Source organism: Thunnus thynnus, chromosome 7 (assembly GCF_963924715.1).
Source record: "Thunnus thynnus chromosome 7, fThuThy2.1, whole genome shotgun sequence".
Taxonomy (NCBI): Eukaryota; Metazoa; Chordata; class Actinopteri; order Scombriformes; family Scombridae; genus Thunnus; species Thunnus thynnus.
This window is the reverse complement of record NC_089523.1, coordinates 23012528-23029789: the sequence shown is the minus strand read 5'-3', so window position 1 is coordinate 23029789 and position 17262 is coordinate 23012528. Positions and strand designations below refer to the sequence as shown.

At 38.5% G+C, this 17262-nt stretch overlaps 1 protein-coding gene across 5 annotated transcripts; it reads left to right on the top strand.

Annotated features, from left to right (window-relative positions):
• The first annotated feature begins 544 nt into the window (after positions 1-544).
• On the top strand, positions 545-17128 carry dixdc1a (DIX domain containing 1a). 5 transcript variants are annotated; one of them, XM_067595026.1, is made up of 17 exons: positions 546-941; positions 2012-2115; positions 6356-6534; positions 11228-11385; positions 11491-11636; positions 12315-12404; positions 12666-12719; positions 12820-12870; positions 13137-13241; positions 13367-13420; positions 13513-13605; positions 14327-14404; positions 15242-15403; positions 15543-15609; positions 15809-15917; positions 16186-16294; positions 16552-17128. In XM_067595026.1, the coding sequence occupies exons 3-17, from the start codon at positions 6512-6514 to the stop codon at positions 16633-16635; spliced, it is 1383 nt and encodes a 460-aa protein (XP_067451127.1). In that variant the 5' UTR covers positions 546-941; positions 2012-2115; positions 6356-6511; the 3' UTR covers positions 16636-17128. The 5 variants fall into 5 exon arrangements, with proteins under 5 accessions (XP_067451130.1, XP_067451127.1, XP_067451126.1 ...); XM_067595027.1 differs by lacking the exon at positions 2012-2115 and having other exon boundaries at positions 549-659; positions 859-941; XM_067595029.1 differs by lacking the exon at positions 2012-2115 and having other exon boundaries at positions 545-941; positions 13516-13605.
• Positions 17129-17262: the final 134 nt, after the last annotated feature.

The following is a 17262-nucleotide window of genomic DNA, read 5'->3' as shown; positions in this document are numbered from 1 at the left end:
ACAGTTGTTTTGTATGCAGGCCAGACCAAAATAAATGTACCAGTGTTCCTCTGAGCTCCCTACTGTCTATCTTGAGTTTCTGCAAATAATGATTAATTGGATAAAACCTGTGAAGCATTTTAAATGATATCTCTTTGACTGTGTAAGTAAACAAAACAAACAAACAAACAAAAACGTATGTGGCAATAGCCAAAGCAATATGATAAAGCAGAGGGTGTTATGATGTCTTGTTGCCTTATTTTTTATTCTTTGTTTGCCATAAAAAACAAGTTTTCCCAACGGTTTCAGTTGCATGTAACAGTAGGCTATTAGGTGATTGCTATCTCCCTTAAAACCTTTAAAAAGCAAAACAATACCCGAGGGGACAGATAAATCAAAGAGAAATCATTTGGAGAAACAGGGATAGTGTTGAATAAATTCATTAAAGAACTGAGCACATTTTTCGCTTTTTTGACGTACGTAACGTTGATGTACGTCGTACAATCGCCACTGAACGTTGGAAAAACCGAGCTGTGATTGGCTTAACGGTCCGTCAATCATCGTGCTGAAGGTGGCGGGCCGTCATAGCTTAAGGACATTCAAACGGCAGTTTTTTACCTGCAAAATTAACAATACTATATTATTTGTGGGATATGAACCATTGAAACGATAATTAAAAGGTTTGTCTGCATTAAATAGGACATATAACCACCATTACTACCACTTCATACATTTTTAAACATCAAATCAATTAACTTACAACAGAAAGTTGGCCATCATTGTACATCGTCTCTGCTAGCTAATTAGCCATATTTTATATTCACACTGAGAGTCAACAAGTTCATGCAGTTCTCAAAAGACCTAGATACTTTTCTCGAGAGTTGGCAGACCAAACCAGGGCTGAGAAAGAGCAAGAGAGGACTCCCTGAGGACGACCGTGTTGGCCTATTTCTGCTTAATGTGTGAGTATTTTGCTTGTTAGCCGTGACAATTTGATATGCTGTAGGCTTATTACTGTGAATTTGTTCTGGAGTCTCTCTGCTCGCTATAGGTCAAAAGCAGTTCACAGGATTAATAACATAACATACTTGTATGCATAAACTTAATTCCATAAGAATGAGGTACAGTTAGCTGTAATGGTAAACTAAGATTTTAAAACAGGGGAGAACAACATGTCAACTCTCCACCTTGAACCCTTTAACACAAACAGCTTGTAAACATAAAACATGATTATAGCTTAATACCCCTTCTGCCTGCTCCAAAGTGCTGATATTCACACTTTGTATGTTGTTACAGCAGTAAGCTACCCACCAATACTGCACATCCAAGAATAACCTGGATTTTGTTAGTTTTGGGAATGTGCAAAGTTGACAGACTGAGTAAAAGGATTTTAAGATTATCTATGGAGTCAATCTATGGGTCTAGCAGTTGTTGGCCCATTGAGGTACGATAAGAACAAAATGTAATTTTCTTTTTTTTTTCTTTTTTTTAAAAAAAAGTGCCAAATACACAAGATATACTTGTAAATGTAAACACAACATTTGAGAGTTGTTCCAAGTCTCTTTTTTTTAAAAAAAAGATAAGACTTTATTGATCTCCAGAGGGGAAATTCGCGTGTTGCAGCAGTACAGAAAACAAGGTAAAAGATAAGAACTAGGAGTAATAAACACAACAAAATAAAAAGTCAAGTAAGTGGATTTCAGTCTATATACATTATAAACATTATACACATTACAGTACTAGGCTACTTGACTTGACTTGTGGGTTGTAAAAATAGAAAGGTTGTGCAAAATATGTGCAGCAGTAATGGTTCTGGTAGCTGTAGCTATAGATATACATGTATATGTTATATAGGTGAAGTAATGAGTACGCATATGCAGTAGTGTTACCTACATATGTGTACCAGTCAACAGTGAACATGATGAATGTAACAAAAGTAGGCCATCTCTTTCCTCCCCGCTACCAGTCTTTGGTGTTGTGTACATTGTTATACATGCCTTGACTTGACCTATCTTTGACCCATCTAAAACAGATGTACTATGCACTGCCTGGTTCCACACATAGCTCTCACCTGCATGATCAGCCATCAACTATCCAAAGGACTCTGAAAATATCATAACACAGTGGATTAAAATGGTAATTATCAACATAAAGTATAAACTGTATGTTGAAAGATGGAACGCTTTGCACCAACCAACCCCAAATTGATTCAAAAGGCTTTGGCCTATTTAGAGCACATTGTCAGTTATACCAGCAAATATTTTAAAGGCACAATTGGATGAAAAGTAAGTGGTAGCCCAATGAGTGGTATTAATAGGCCCAAGTGTTAGTCTAAATGGTTACATGTTCCATATTACCACTGGCTGAGAAAGCTGACTGTACTCCTTTCATTCAAGAATAGGTTCTAATACCCTGTGGGAATCAAAGTATTATTTTATTTTAAATTATGATGAATTTTAAATTATTTTAATTTTGTCTAACTGCCTCTCAGGCAGCTCCATCACACAGTTGCAGCTGATACAGAATGTTTTAAACAGACAGAGTCGATTGCAAATTTTAATAAGGTAATAAGTTATATAAGGTCTGAGGGCAATAACTGATCACAGCTTCTCACAAGAATTAGCAGATTGATCCAAACCAATGTAGAGTTAACAAGGTAAACACATAAAAAATATCTCCTTTTAGGGAACAAGAAGTTGTTGTTTTTTTCACAATAAATCCTTGGTTCTTGCAGCTTGGTTGATTCACTGAAATCAAACCAGATTTGAAGCAGTTACAGCATGTCAACTGTTGAAAACAATGGAAAACAAGCATGACACCTCCAGAAAGTTGTTGATTTTTTTGTTTGTTTGTTTGAAAGCATTTATTAGCTCTGTCAAGGAGATTATGTGATGTTTCAGGTTGGCTTGTTGCTTGTTAGTTAGCAGAATATCTTCATAATTTGTCACAGATTTTAGATTTTTTTTCAACATTTTTCACAATATTTTCATTAAGTTTTGCACTTATTTGAATGAAAAAAAAACTTTTGTATGAAAGAATTCTCTTACAAATTGACAGGGTGTAAGCTTTGACTGTTTTCTAGTTTCAGTTTCTTTTATTTCAAAGCAAAATATGTATTTTACTACAGTTCTGTTATTGAATTTCACTATAATTTTTTGTAAAGTGTAGCAGGTTTATAATGACAGTAACTGACTTTAAATCATTTTTCACCCTCTCCACACAAACAATAACATAAACGCTTGCCGACTTCTCTCTTTAATTGTATTTGGCAACTAAAATGGACGGGATTCCCAGGGACAAAATCTTATCAATCCACAGTGTATATCTGTTTTAAGGTCACTGAAATATAAAAAGATTGGTAACTTTTGTCTCATGGCAGGCACAATAATAATTAACAATCAGAATCCACAGTGACCATGCAAACAATCCTTCCTATCTTAGTAACTCATTTGACTCACAAATTGGCCGATTACACGCTGTCCCTGTGGCAAACCAACTTTCTTCTCACCTCCTTGCTCTCTGGAGGTGGAATGACTTTCCCACCACACAAGTCACATCTCATATATCATCCTGCATGAACGGAATATTTTCTGTTTAAGACACACTTTGTTTCGCCTCAGTCACGCATCTTGGTCTGCCAAACCTTCATTGTCTGCTTGTTCTGTACCTGAATTTGTCCTTGTCTTTTTAATATCGGGGCAAAAAACATTCAAAGCAGCACTGAAAAGAATTGAAATGAGTGTATGAAATAGGAACAGTAACAACTTTATGAAGGCTGTTTTTTGGGGGGAGGATAAGGTTTTTTAAGAAGATACTAACCTTGCCAAAGTAATACAGTAGCTTCACCAGCAGCTCCTTCTGCCCAACATCTGTGCTCTTACTCGTTCTTGAGAAACTATATACTTTGACTAAGCTTTTCTTCTCCAGTGTAAGAGCAATAGTTTTGTAGGAGTTCAGCAATTTCATCCTGATCTTCAAAGCCACCAAATAGGTGTCTGTGCATTTTTTATATATATCTTCTTGGTAGAAGATTATTAGATTATTATTTTACTCTTCACAGGAATAAGCCTAGTCAAATTTCCCTGCATGTTCCTGTTTTCACTTTTTGCAAATTTTAACCATCTCTTCTAAAAAGAAAGTGCCGGGCATTCAAAGTACTGCATTACATACAGTATTCATGTTTGGGATCCTCAGTGTGAATAATTATAGATTTAGAAAAGGCTGCTTGGCAGTGGTGGACTCAGGCTATCTGAAGGACAGGAGCAAAAAAATATAAAGGGCACCTGATAAATTCAATGGGCCCCCATCAGCAGAGAACAGTGATGCATGTTTGGTAAAAAAAAGGCTACATCTCCAAGTAAGATTAACATGTTATAGGGTGATTCAGAATATACTCTTCACAATGTTTTTCTCCCATATAGCGCACCCTGTACGGCACCTTTAGGACACTGTTTTTGTTCATTAAAAGGGCACTCATCACACGTGGGGGCCTGTTTTGTTTTGGGGTTTTTTTTCATTGAAAGGGCACCTGATTCTGCACTTCAGTATATTAGACTTTTCTTTTTTTATTTTTACTTTTTTCACTAGAAGGGTGCCCATACAGATCCTCTCCAGATATGTTTTAAGACATTTAAAAATACTCTACATTGAATAATAGATTGTGTTTGATGTTGCTTTTGCATTAAAAAAAGGCTGATTACTTGGTTGAAATTTTTAAAAGAACATAACATATCCTTCTACCTCATTAAAAATCCAGAATCTATGAATATGCAAATACTTTAAATTTCAAAAGCTAAACTGCTGGACACAAGATGTCTCCTTCACTGAAAAGTCCATTCTCAGTATGTGCACTAGAGACTTCATGTGATTTTTCGCTAACCGCACTTAGAGCTGTCCACTTGCAATCAGATCACCGGAGATGTATGTTGATGCCAGGAGTAAACAGGGCCAGAGGAACTTGTGTGTGCTAGTGTTAAACTCTAGCCTACATCAATCTGCACAGTGAAGCTCAAACATCCAAGTGAAGTAACAATGAGCAAAACACACTTTTGAGTGGAAGGGGACGTACATGATATAATACAAACACACATGCATGTTTTAACTTTGACAGTCTGTGTGGCAACCTTGCCTTTCCCATAGAACATACAGTGCTGCATTATCCTGCTGGTCTACATACAATTTCAGCTCATTCAAGCTGTGTTGATGGTGCTCATACAGAATTCAAGACACTTTGTTACTGGCAGAACTGCGAGCAGTCACGTAGAAACCTATTTCACATTCTTGCTGATGACACCAGCAACATTTCTAACATCTTAATGACGGTACGCTCAGCCAAAACGCCTTTCAAAAGAGTACTTAACACTAGCAGCACATCTCATATGAAATCTTTTGTTCCTGTCCCCCGCTGCTCAAATCATGAACATGACACTCTTTCAATGTTGGTTCAATCTGATGGCTCTAATATTTTATTACATTCTCCAAATAATATGTTTTTTCTAAGTTTATTTTATAATTGCAGTGAAAATGGCGATTCTCTGCATATAGGACACTATGAATAATGTAAAGCGGGCTGTAATTACAGGCTAACGTGTGAATTCTATAAATACCATGTCCCAGTTGCTTGTTTATTTGCTCAGACTATGTAAATATAACATTTACCTATCATATGTTTCAGCATGTGTGCTATGATGTTGTGCAAGCCTGTGATTTTTTTCAGCAAATACCTTCATCGCATTGATTTTCATGTCTCTCTTTAATCCATATGTTCAGGATTGTTTCTCATTTCAGCTGCAGTGACATACAGTACACAAAAAGCAAACAAGGGAAGGAGAGGGAAGGAGAAGGAGCAAATCTCCCTCCTCCTTGTGAAAGGAGAGAGCAGTGGGGAAAGGAGGGAGGAGGAATGAGGGATGGGGGGAGGGTAAACACACCCAGACAGAGCCATGTCTGACATCCTCGCACGCTGAAAGAAGGAAGGACTGATACAAAGCCAGTGCGACAGAGCAGAAGAGAAAAAGGGAGGGAGGGAGGGCAGAGGGAATAAATGCAAAAAAAGGCCGGCAGAGAAAAAAGGGTGAAAAAGATGCACAAGAGCTGCATCAGTTCTTGTCCGCAAGGAACAAAAAACATTGTGTTCGTGAATGGGAGCTGGTGAGCTCAACCACAAGGCGAGTGCAATGAGAAACCAGGCAGACTTCAGTCGCTGGTGTTGCTGAACACCAATCCTCTCTCCCTCTGTTTCTCTGCCAGCTCGGACTGAGCCTTGGTATGATTTGGGGAATGGTTGAGGGCTTTTGATTGGGATTTGGAGCTTTATGTTTTAGGAATATGCTGCTGGAGAGGATTTGAACATGCTGTTATTTCTGATTGAACACAGTGTGCGACGTGGAGACTCCTCTGGTTGCTGCTTTCAGGGCTGCTCCCCTCCCTGCTGCCTCTGGCTGTGTTTGGGCTATGGTCCTGACTGAGAAGCAGGGCATCACCCAGATGCGGGGCTCCGACTGTGTGGGAGGTTAAGCCTGTAAGCACCAGCATGGGAGCGAAACAGATGAAATGGTAAGAGCTGTTATTGGTATTATTTGAACATTATATCAACCCAGGTGGCTGTTTTTGTAAACAATGTATGAGTGCAGCAGTAATATGGGCCTACAGTAAATTCGGTCTGGCAAGAAACTATATCATCTTAATCTACATGTGATGTTTCAGACAAATGCATTTCTCCATAACAACATTCCTGTCATAGCCAAACTGTGCAGGTTATTGTTCTGTATTTACAGTGCAGTAGGTGTGGGTGTGTCCCTGTGTCTGTGTGAGCCGAGCTGCTATTGCCTAGCAACCACTCTCTCACTTCCATTACCAGCTCTTCCATTTCATGATTCAGACAAAGATTTTACATTTTATTTGAATAACAAAGTGTTTTTTCTACAGTTAAATAAGGCTGTAAAAATACTGTAAAACATATTTTCATAGATTTGGTAGCCTATTTGCCAGACAAAGCAATTACAGGCTATATTTAACTAACTTATTTAAATTAACCACTAAATAAAAGACTACTTCTGGTTTAAAATATAAAGTTTTCATGATGATAAACAGTGGTGAAATAAGTACCCAGGTCCTTTATTTAAGTTAAAGTACCAATACCACAATGTAAAAATATAATTTAAAAATGTACTCATTCTGCAGGAAATGGCTGCTGTGACTGATATATTATTATACATTACATTATTACATTAGTAATACTGATAAATCAGTGTGTAAGTAGTTTATTAGTGTTGTGGCTGGTTGAGGTGGAGTTAGTTTTAACTACTTTATTTACAGTTTAGTTCAGTGGTTCCCAAACTCGGGTCAGGCCCTCTCCAAAGGGTCACAAGATAAAGAGGTTGAGAGATGATTTATTGGTTGGAAAAGAATAAAAAGTGGTAAATTGTTTACAGATCCAATAAAAATCAATAATATCTTTGGTGCATTCTACTCCTCTCGATATACTTTAGAGATAAGTTATGATACCCAATCCTGCTCTAGTTTTTTAAACCCACTTCAGCTTCTGCTGCTTTCCCAGGAGGATTGCATTGATCTTGATGCTTCTTTATCTTTATCTGAGCTCCATGAAGCTCTTCTTTCAATGAATAAAGGCAAGTCACCAGGCTTACATGGTTTACCTCCAGAATCTTATTTAGCCTTCTGGCCCAAGGTAGGACCTCTCTTGCTGGATATGATTCTCTCTGCAATTTCAAAGGGTTCATTCTCTAAAAACAGTAACATAGCCATTATCTCTCTACTTTTAAAATAAGGTAAGGATCCACAGGATTGCTCAAATTATCGACCACTGTCATTACTGAATACTCATATCAAGCTGTATGCCAAAATGCTAGCCTCTCAATTAGAACCATATATGAATTTTCTAATTCATGAGGATCAAACAGGTTTTATCAAAAACCGCTTTTCCTCAGACAATGTACACCAGCTTCTCCATATCATTGAGCTCTCTAATAACAATGACTCCTCAACAGCTGTCCTTTCTCTCAATGCAGAGAAGGCTTTTGATCGCCATGAGTGGCATTTTCTATGGGCACTCAAGACATTCAAATGAAATGAAATGATTGGAAATCATTTCAGTGCTATGATTCAAGTTCTTTATCCAAACTCTGCTGCTATGGTGTTGATGGGGAACATCTGTTTTAAAAAATGTCTGTATCTCATAGCTTCTGCCAGGGTCTGAATGTCCTCCCAAGAATCAACTTTCTTAGCTCAATGATACCTTTACCACCACCTAAAGACTACTGGAAAAAAACCCACTCTTTAACATCTATAGTTTTGTATGGGGGAACAAAAAACCCAGACTGAAACTGTCAACTCTCCAGAGACAAAAAGGTGAAGTGGGACTTGGTGTACCTAACTTCCAGTGGTATCACTGGTCATTTGTACTGTGCCCTGTCTCCAAATGGTTAAATCCTGCTTCTCGCATGTCTTGGAGGCCAGTGGAAGAGTACATGGTGCACCCTCACATCTGATCTACTTTAACAGTTTACTCAAACGATCAAGAAAGAAATTTGGCTCAATTATTACTGAAGTAATCTCCACCTGGCATCCTGCCGAAAAGCACTGCAAAATTATGCCTGGCATCTTTGGTCTCCCATTTTTCATAACAATAACCTCCAATTGGGAAGCCAACCAATTTCATTCCTTCAATGAAGCAGTAAAGGGTTGCACGCTCTCTCTGACATTTATGGTCTTGTGGGCCTCTGAGAATTTCAAGACATCCAGAAACATTTCAATCTACCTGGCACATTTTTAATTTTCTATCACCAACTCTGCACAGCGATGCACACTTAAGGTGTGCGTTGGAACATACCTCTCTCCACAAATCCATTTCATACAGCTCTTACCAACCCCAGCCGACTGATCTCGACAATATATTCCGTCTTGGATAAGGCCTCCTGTAAGCCCCTAACTATTGACACACTGTGGAAGGCAGACCTCTCCTCAAATAGCTCCAACCCAGATTGGAAACTAATCTGGCAGAACATGCAACTATCTTCCAGGAACCCGCATGTTGCATAAAATGAAAGTTTTACCATCATTAAACTGCACCCTATGCACTCAAAATGTGTTGGGCACATTTTTTCATATGGTGTGGGAGTGCCCAAGGGTTACAGAGTTCTGGAGGAGGGTTTCAGAGATGCTATCAAGCATATGGTCCAAAACAATTTCTTACTTGCCAGAAGTCCTGTTACTTCATGACAGCTCCAACTTGGAACTCTGTGTTAAGCAGAGATGTCTCTGGCTAGCTGGACTTACAGCTGCCAAGACACTAATAGCTTGTAGATGGAAAGCTCCAAAGCTCCTCATTCTGTCAATATACAAAGATGCCTAAAATTTTGAATTTTTTTTAACTTTTCTTTGCTTTTTTTAAAATATTTTATTTATATTTTACCTCTTTGAGCCTCAAACACATTTTTTAATTAAACAACCTGAGACGTTTAGAGGGCAAATGTCTTTGTAAGAGGTCACAAACAAAAAAGACTGGTTCAATCTTGAACAGTGTATTGTATTTTATAAGATTATGATATGTTTTTTAATGTAAAATTAATCTGCAAAGTAACTAGTAAACTGTCAGATAAATGTAGTGGAGTAAAACGTGAAGCATTTCTTTCTACTTAGCACAGTACTGGAGAAAATGTACTGTACAGATTATGTTAATCTGTTGCACTGGGACTCATCTCGTGTAAATCCCAGCGCTTAATCTTTGGTTTATGGTCCAAATCTATGTGGATGTATGTGTTCTTTTGGTGCAACAGATCAGCAGCAGGCTTCTAAAATATGTTTGTGGGAGTTTATCGAACTGCTGCACCCACAGATACTGATTGAGGGTATCTTGATAATGTCATCATCTGCAATGACAAGATTAGTTGAAGGCAGCTGCTTTGATCCCATTTGGAGAAACACTTTGGGATAATCACAGCAGAATCTGATAAGACACTCAAGTTCATGTTTTTTATGTGACCTGGTGCACTAACTCTTTCTGAGAGGCTGGAGGGAACCATCTATCTGAAGTTTCTCAGTGTGGTGAATGTAGTCAGATAATTTTAATGTAATTAAACCCTCATGAATTAAAACTCAAATTATATCTTTATACTTTTTCAGTCATGCCAGCGGCATATATATATATATATATATATATGAATGTCGTTCATTTCACCACTTTGGCCTGGACTGAAATATCTCAACAACTGCTGGATAAATTGCCAGGAAACGTGGTACAGATAAGCATGGTGCCCAGATGATATTTCCTAATGACTTTGGTGATTCACTGACTTTTCCTCTAGCGCCATCATACTGTCTGTTGTGATGTTAGCTTGTGCTGAGTAATAGAGTTAGATAAGCAGAAAATGTCATCTGCTACAATCTTCCTGCTTATGTAAAAGGGGAACATGTTTGACCGTGCAAATGCAATCCCTCGGGACATTCTTTCGTTTCTAAACACTGTTTTATCCCACAGTTAAGTCAACAGTTTTTTTTCTCCATCTTAGTGTTTTAGCCTGAGGAGCAGGGTGATGAATTGTGATTCTTTATATCCCTTCCCTAGCGTAGAGTTTAGGTCTCTTTCCTCAGACACAGGCAGGTTTTCCCACACATACAAAGAGGGAAAAAGAAGGAATCCCCTGCTAAAGGACCATGCATAATGCCATAGGTCACAGGTCAGAATAGCTGTATCCTATTTCTACAAATACAGCCTAGTGAAGATGACAGCCGGCCTGAACCTCAGGCTTCTGGAGATGCTTTGCGTTCACACAAAACACATATTTGTACAAACTGCAAGAAAACCAGCCATTCAGAAAAGCAAAGGAGCATTATGTCTTGAAATTATGGCCAGAGGGCAAGCGAACTATGTCAAGAATTTCCTGGGAGAGAATGGCAGAGTTGCATACATTCCTGTTCCTTTCTGTGTGTGCTTTCAGATTTAAACAGGTTAAAATCCTTTTCTGTTGCTTTTTGAATCATTTTTTTACTAGTTAAATAGTCTGTGATATGCCATATTCCTATGGGCATTATGTCTTTAAAAACGGATATGATTTAAAATATTTTAAAATTTTTAGCCCCTCCATGGGATTAATTCACATATTTTTGCTCCTTGGGGAGTTATTAAAGTCTATATCTCCATTTTATGTTGCAAGGTTTATTTATTGCCATTCATTTGGCAGGAGATGCAAACACATTCATTCCTGCCTGTGCCCACCATCTGTTTCAGTCTCAGCTCAGCCAGCCCTGCTCACTCCCCCAAAGAGGAGTATGTTATCACGCAGTCCACTGACATCCCTAAAGAAGAAATAGTCCATGATCAGTCTGAGGACCAGGGAGAGCCTCGGGATGACAAATCTGAGCTGACAGAGAAGAAATCTGTCATAGGTTTGTTGGCTGCACATCAACTCTTGTACAGCAAGATTATATGCAATGAATCCCTCTCAAAAATGCTCCCATGCCTCATCTCCCCTGTCCCTCTCTCCCTTTCAGAGGAGGTGTCTCTCTGCGGATTGTGTCCCTCCCTCGGGCATGATGTGCAAGAGGAAGAGAAGTCCTGGGAGGAGCAGCTGGATGCCCACCAGGAGCAGCTGGAGAGGGAAATGCAGGAAGCCAGGAGGATGGTGTTTCGCCTTCAGGTAACTACTGGTGATGACACACTTAAAAAAGATTCCTGGTGACGGTTGGATAAATCAAAACGTTGCGATCTAAGAGATATTTCATCAGTAAGGGAGACGGTGTGTAGGAGTTCTTTTCATTGTTCAAGTAATATTAAAGGACAAAATATTGACACCTTGTGTTCAATGTTATTTAGTCATGCTAGGGGTGCACACACACTGCACAGTACTTAAAATAGATGTGTGAAGTGACACAAATAATTGTTCCTGCCCACTAAACACTGCCCATAATACTGTCATGTATCAAACATGTCCAAACACATTGCAGTGTTCCTGCTAAGCTGATGAGTTCTGTCTGTTTGCCTTTCTGGGTTATGGATTAGTTAGTCACATATTTAATTTTTGAATTATTTACTTATGATTATGAGTTTTTGTTTTGCGCTCATACTGTAGTATGTGTGCATATTTGTGGGTTAGAGTAGGTGAGAGGAAGAAATGTGTGTGTACTCCTACAGGTATTTCAATTTGATTCAGTTCAGTTTAGTTCAATTCACAGCCTGATCAACTGAAAGGAGAAGAGTGTTGTGTAGCCAAGTATAAAAATACAAAACTGCTGTATTTACAAATACAAACACAGAAATATGTCTGGCTTCTCTGCCATGTATATTTAATTATGGCTATGTGTGTGTCTGTCTTCAGGCTTTGCTGCTCAATGGCTCCCTCCCCGAAGAGGACCAGGACGGATCTGTGAGCTTCGGAGATAACCGAGCTAACGCTGAACAGCAGCTGGTACAGTGCTCTCTCTCTCTCTCTCTCTCTCTGCTAACTAGAGAAAACGACACTTGCTCGCCACTCTGTGTGAAGTGTCAGTGTCAGCCCTTCTGTTGTGATGATGTTTTCAGCCATCACTCATCTTGAGAGTGGCTATTGTAGAGCACAAATGAATCTCTCTGATCTGCTAGCCCGCTGTCATGCAGGCCCACTGCCTCCTCTATGTTCTGACATTTTTCCATTCTCTAATTACGCTGCTCATACCCTCTCCCTTTGAAGGTTCTAATCCGCAGTCGCCTGGACCAAAGCATGGAGGAAGCCCTTGATCTCAAGGTACAGTAAGTAAATGTAATTAGGTTTTTAAATAGATGAGCTGCAATACAACTAAAGGGTCCCTTTCTCTAATGTCTCTGTTCATTTGTGCCACTCTTAGAGGGAACTCCTGAGACACAAACAGGAGGCGCGCCACATTCAGGCCATCAAGGTAAACCTCTTACTCTAAATTTGTCCTTTGTGTGTGAATTAAAATGGATTAAAGGATATAATTCAATATTCCACTTCTGTGCCCTCCCAAACTGATGATTCTGCACGTTCTGTCATGCGTAATATACTGTATATATTTTAATTTCTTTACAAAGATAATAAAGTTTAGAGGTGGATGCATGCTGTCAATAAGGCAGGTGGTTTCAGGTGTATCTGTATTCAGGTCTTCTCTGGACTTGTCTTTGATCTCTCCCTCTTTCTCATTAGGATGCTCTGCAGCAGCGCCTGGCAGTGCAGGAGGATGCTGTGCTGCAGCTAAAGCAGGAACTACTAAGGAGCAACATGGCCAAAGATCAGCTGGAAGGGGAAAATGTGAGACAAGTGATGATTTCCGTTTGACATGATAAAATATTTGACCGACTTGACCCACAGTTGCAGTTTATGTGAGAGCAATATAGCACTCATATACAGTATCATGCTGATGTGTCTGCTTGCAGGCAGAGCTCAAACAGAAGTTGAGTGAACGGAGCAAATTACTCAGTGAATATGAGGTATTGTCTTTTATTATTTACACTTCAGTGCATTCTTTAGATACATGCATGCATAGGCGGACTTATATCATCTATCTTTCTTGTCACAATAGCAGCAACTTGGGAGGAAGGACAGAATGCTGCAGCAGCAACAACAAAAGCTTGATGAAGCTCAGCACAAAGCCCATGAAGTCAGCCATGGACGGGTATGGATCATGATATGATTTAAATATTTCTATAATATATGTTTGAATGTATTACACATATTTAATAATATTTATTAAATTATAAAATCTAATAAAAAGGGAAAGAAGGACACTCTAAGTAAAATCAAGTCAAAATTCGTCTACATAAGTAGGTTTTAATAGCAGATTTAATGGATAGAGCTGGTGATATTCTAGGTTTTTGTTAAAGTCAAACAAATTTACTGGCCCATTTATTCTTACTGAGGAAATAAATCTGTAAAAACAGGTTGTGCAAATATATAGTTTCATTTGTAAAATACATTAAGAAATTTTGTAAAACAGCTGGGTTGTAGTTCAGTAGGGGACTATTTTCAGACAGCTTAATACACATTTGGCACCTTAGTATTTACGCCCACAGAACTGTGTATGTGGGATCAATAAACTACAGTGACCATATTCACGGTAATGAAAGAACATGTCACCCAGTGCAACTGTGTGGTTCATTGATGTGTTTTTAATGGTTTTTAGACAACAGTGGAGCTTAATAGCAGAGAGGAATAAGCTCCATAAGGTGATGGCTACAGAGGCAATACTTTTTAATAGGATCAATTAATTGATCTTTTAATGTCATTTGTGGATAATAAGAAAATTATAGAATATTACCAGGCTTATCCTTTAAAAGATGAGACTGACTCAGCTAGCCTTGTGTGCATATTTACATATATTGTTGTCTATTTGACAGTCATTCAGGAGTGAAAGTGGTGGTTACAGTAACTCAGTGACTTCAACATCTCCTCCAGCATTCCAACGCATTGCTCCAGTATGTAGACCTACCCTTTATTATTTCACCCTTTTGTAATAATACAATAATTTGCCGTTTAATGTGTTGATTTTGATGTTTTATGAATGGAAGCTCATTTCTGCCAGGAAAAGAAAAAAAAGTAGACCAGATGGGATGCATAATAAAAGAAAAATACTAAAAATTGCAGTGTGAGATGCTAAGTCAGAATTATGATTTTTGATCTTGATTAACAAAGTTAAAATGATGTAGTACTAGGTCAAACTTATGAGATACTAAGTCTAAAATTCTTAGATGACATTAACGAAGTTAAATTATGTGATAAGTCACATTTTTTGACTTAAGTCAAAATCAGAAGATCTTAAGTCAAAATTGTAAGGCACTAGAACAAATTCATAAGATACTAAATTAAAATTATAAGATATAATCAAAATTGTGACTTAATAATTAATAATTTGTAATGCGCCATTGTGCTCCTTGGAAAATGAAATGTTTTCTTTGTGGTTGATCATTTTTAGCTATTTTCAAAGCCATCTTGCTCCTTTTGATGGGGGTGACTAAAAACATGAATACATGAATTAAAAAGTATAAAACAGTATAAGTCAAAATACATAGGGTACAAGATGCATAAGATACAAAACCATTTAACTAGTATTTCAGTTTTTTGACTTTGACTTTATCTTAGTATCTTATAATTTAGATTTACTATCTCATACTTTTGACTCACCATGAGTATTTGTATTTTATCATGAATAACTTTTCCTGTATTTTTTTGCCCCCTCTTTTGTTGGCGGAAATAGGCTTCCATACTTCTTAGCTTGATATGAACTGTATGATCATCACGAGGCTGTTTTACAGGGGGAAGAGCTGCAGCTGGTCAGGGAGGCCCTGCGTAGTTTGAGGGACGGCTTTTCTGGCCACGACCCCCAACATCACACCTTGGACACTCTGGAGCAGGGTGTGTCCAGTCTCATGGACCGCTTACACTCTTTGGAAACCCAACGCAGACAGGATAGAGGGGTACATAAGCTCACAGAAACACACAAATCATGTCAGAGTACATTTAAAAAAAAAGCGACGTATGTCACCCGATGAATGATGAGTCAACAACAAATGACACTCTCGACTGTTTATCATGAGTAATTGTTTCCTCTTCTAGGAGGAATTTAAATCACCAGGACGGAGAGCCAACTCAACAGACCGTGACTCCTGGCCTCCGAGCTCAAGTGAGACAGACAGAATCCTTGTTTTGTTTAGGATTTGTCATCCTCTGCACCATCTCAACTCCGCCTGCTAAATCAAATTGTGCCGTTCAGTTACACCGCTATGTATGGAGGGCGTTATTGGCTGTGAGGCTAGAGCCATTTTCAACTCTTGTAAAAAAAAAAAAAAAACTGTGTTTGCTGTTTTCATAACTATTTGCAGAAATGGCACACTCCCACAGCAGCCCGGGGTTGGATACCGCAGTCTCCACTAAAGTGCTCTACTTCACTGATCGCTCGCTCACTCCGTTTCTGATTAACATCCCAAAAAGGTGAAAATAAAAACACTCAATGATGGATTTATAGTGTAAATATTGTTTTTGTTTGGTCCCTCACTGTAACATATATGATTTCTAAGCAAATTGCTCTTTGAGTTAGAGCTGTACGCTGAGAGTGCGTGGTTGGATTCATGCATGACCAGAGCTATATATGGATGCTTCAGTGGCTGCGCTGAATAAATGTTTATCCTAGAAAAGCTTAATGTCTGTGTGGGTGTATGTGTGTGTAAATCTGCACACGACTGACGCTGTGCTCTTGCAGGCTGGGCGAAGTGACACTGCGAGACTTCAAGGCTGCCGTGGACAGACAAGGCAGTTTCAGATACCACTTCAAGGCCCTCGACCCAGAATTTGGCACAGTGAAAGAGGAGGTAGGCGTGGGTGTAAAATTATAGCCCCTGCTTCTTTTCATATCAGCTTCACGAGGCAAATATAAATCGAGTTATAGAGTATGATATGCTAATAATAGCTCTGCCTGCTCTCTACTTCAAAACACTGCAGGTGTACTGATCTCCATCCTAGAGAATTTGATAGCACTGAGTACTCATTTTCAGTTCCTATCCAAACCTTTGTACATTATAGATGTGAGGCTTTCTTGGATATGTAAATGCTGGATGTTGCTGTGCAGGTATTCCATGATGGAGCAGTCGTTCCTGGCTGGGAAGGAAAGATTGTAGCGTGGGTGGAGGAGGACCACGGAGAGAGGAGGTAGAATCCGAAAAAACCAGAGATCACCACTACAAACCTCAGCTGCACCCACTGAACCAGGACTCCACTGAAAATACATGTGATTCCACGATAAAGAATACTTATAATACAGTTAACTGGGACCAATGGATCTAACACCATTTCGATAAATAAAAAACATGTTTTAAATGTGAATGTTTCATAAAGAATTTGACTTGACACTCTGGTATCACTTTTATGAAGGAATGCATATTAGGCATTGTTTGCAACTGTTAAATAAATGTGTGGGACTTGATGGTCAGTAATGTGATACTTGAAAAAGAAAGTTAAAGGTGATTTACAATAAATAACTCATTATAAGCTGTGCTCTAAAAATCTGTAATCAATGCATAGTATGCAACCCTTAAAATAAAAAAAGTGTTTACTGACATTTTTCACAAGTTCCAGATTGCCAAATTGTGATGTTTGTTGTTCTGCATCGATTTTGATGTTTTAATAAACATGAATTATTGCATGGATCATTTTGTAGTCAATTATTCCACAGGCGCATGGTAATGGCACAGAACACCAGCTTCCAGCCATTACACCTCCACTCATACACCCACACATTAATAACCAAAGCCCACAGATTGTCATTAAAGTCAATTAATTT

Excerpts from the sequence above, each read along its gene's own strand:
- dixdc1a (XM_067595025.1), top strand. The coding sequence starts at position 6,512 with ATGGGAGCGAAACAGATGAAATG. Across the intron at positions 15,404-15,542 it reads AACGCAGACAGGATAGAGGG|GAGGAATTTAAATCACCAGG; the intron begins GTACATAAGCTC and ends TTCCTCTTCTAG. Across the intron at positions 15,918-16,185 it reads CTGATTAACATCCCAAAAAG|GCTGGGCGAAGTGACACTGC; the intron begins GTGAAAATAAAA and ends GTGCTCTTGCAG.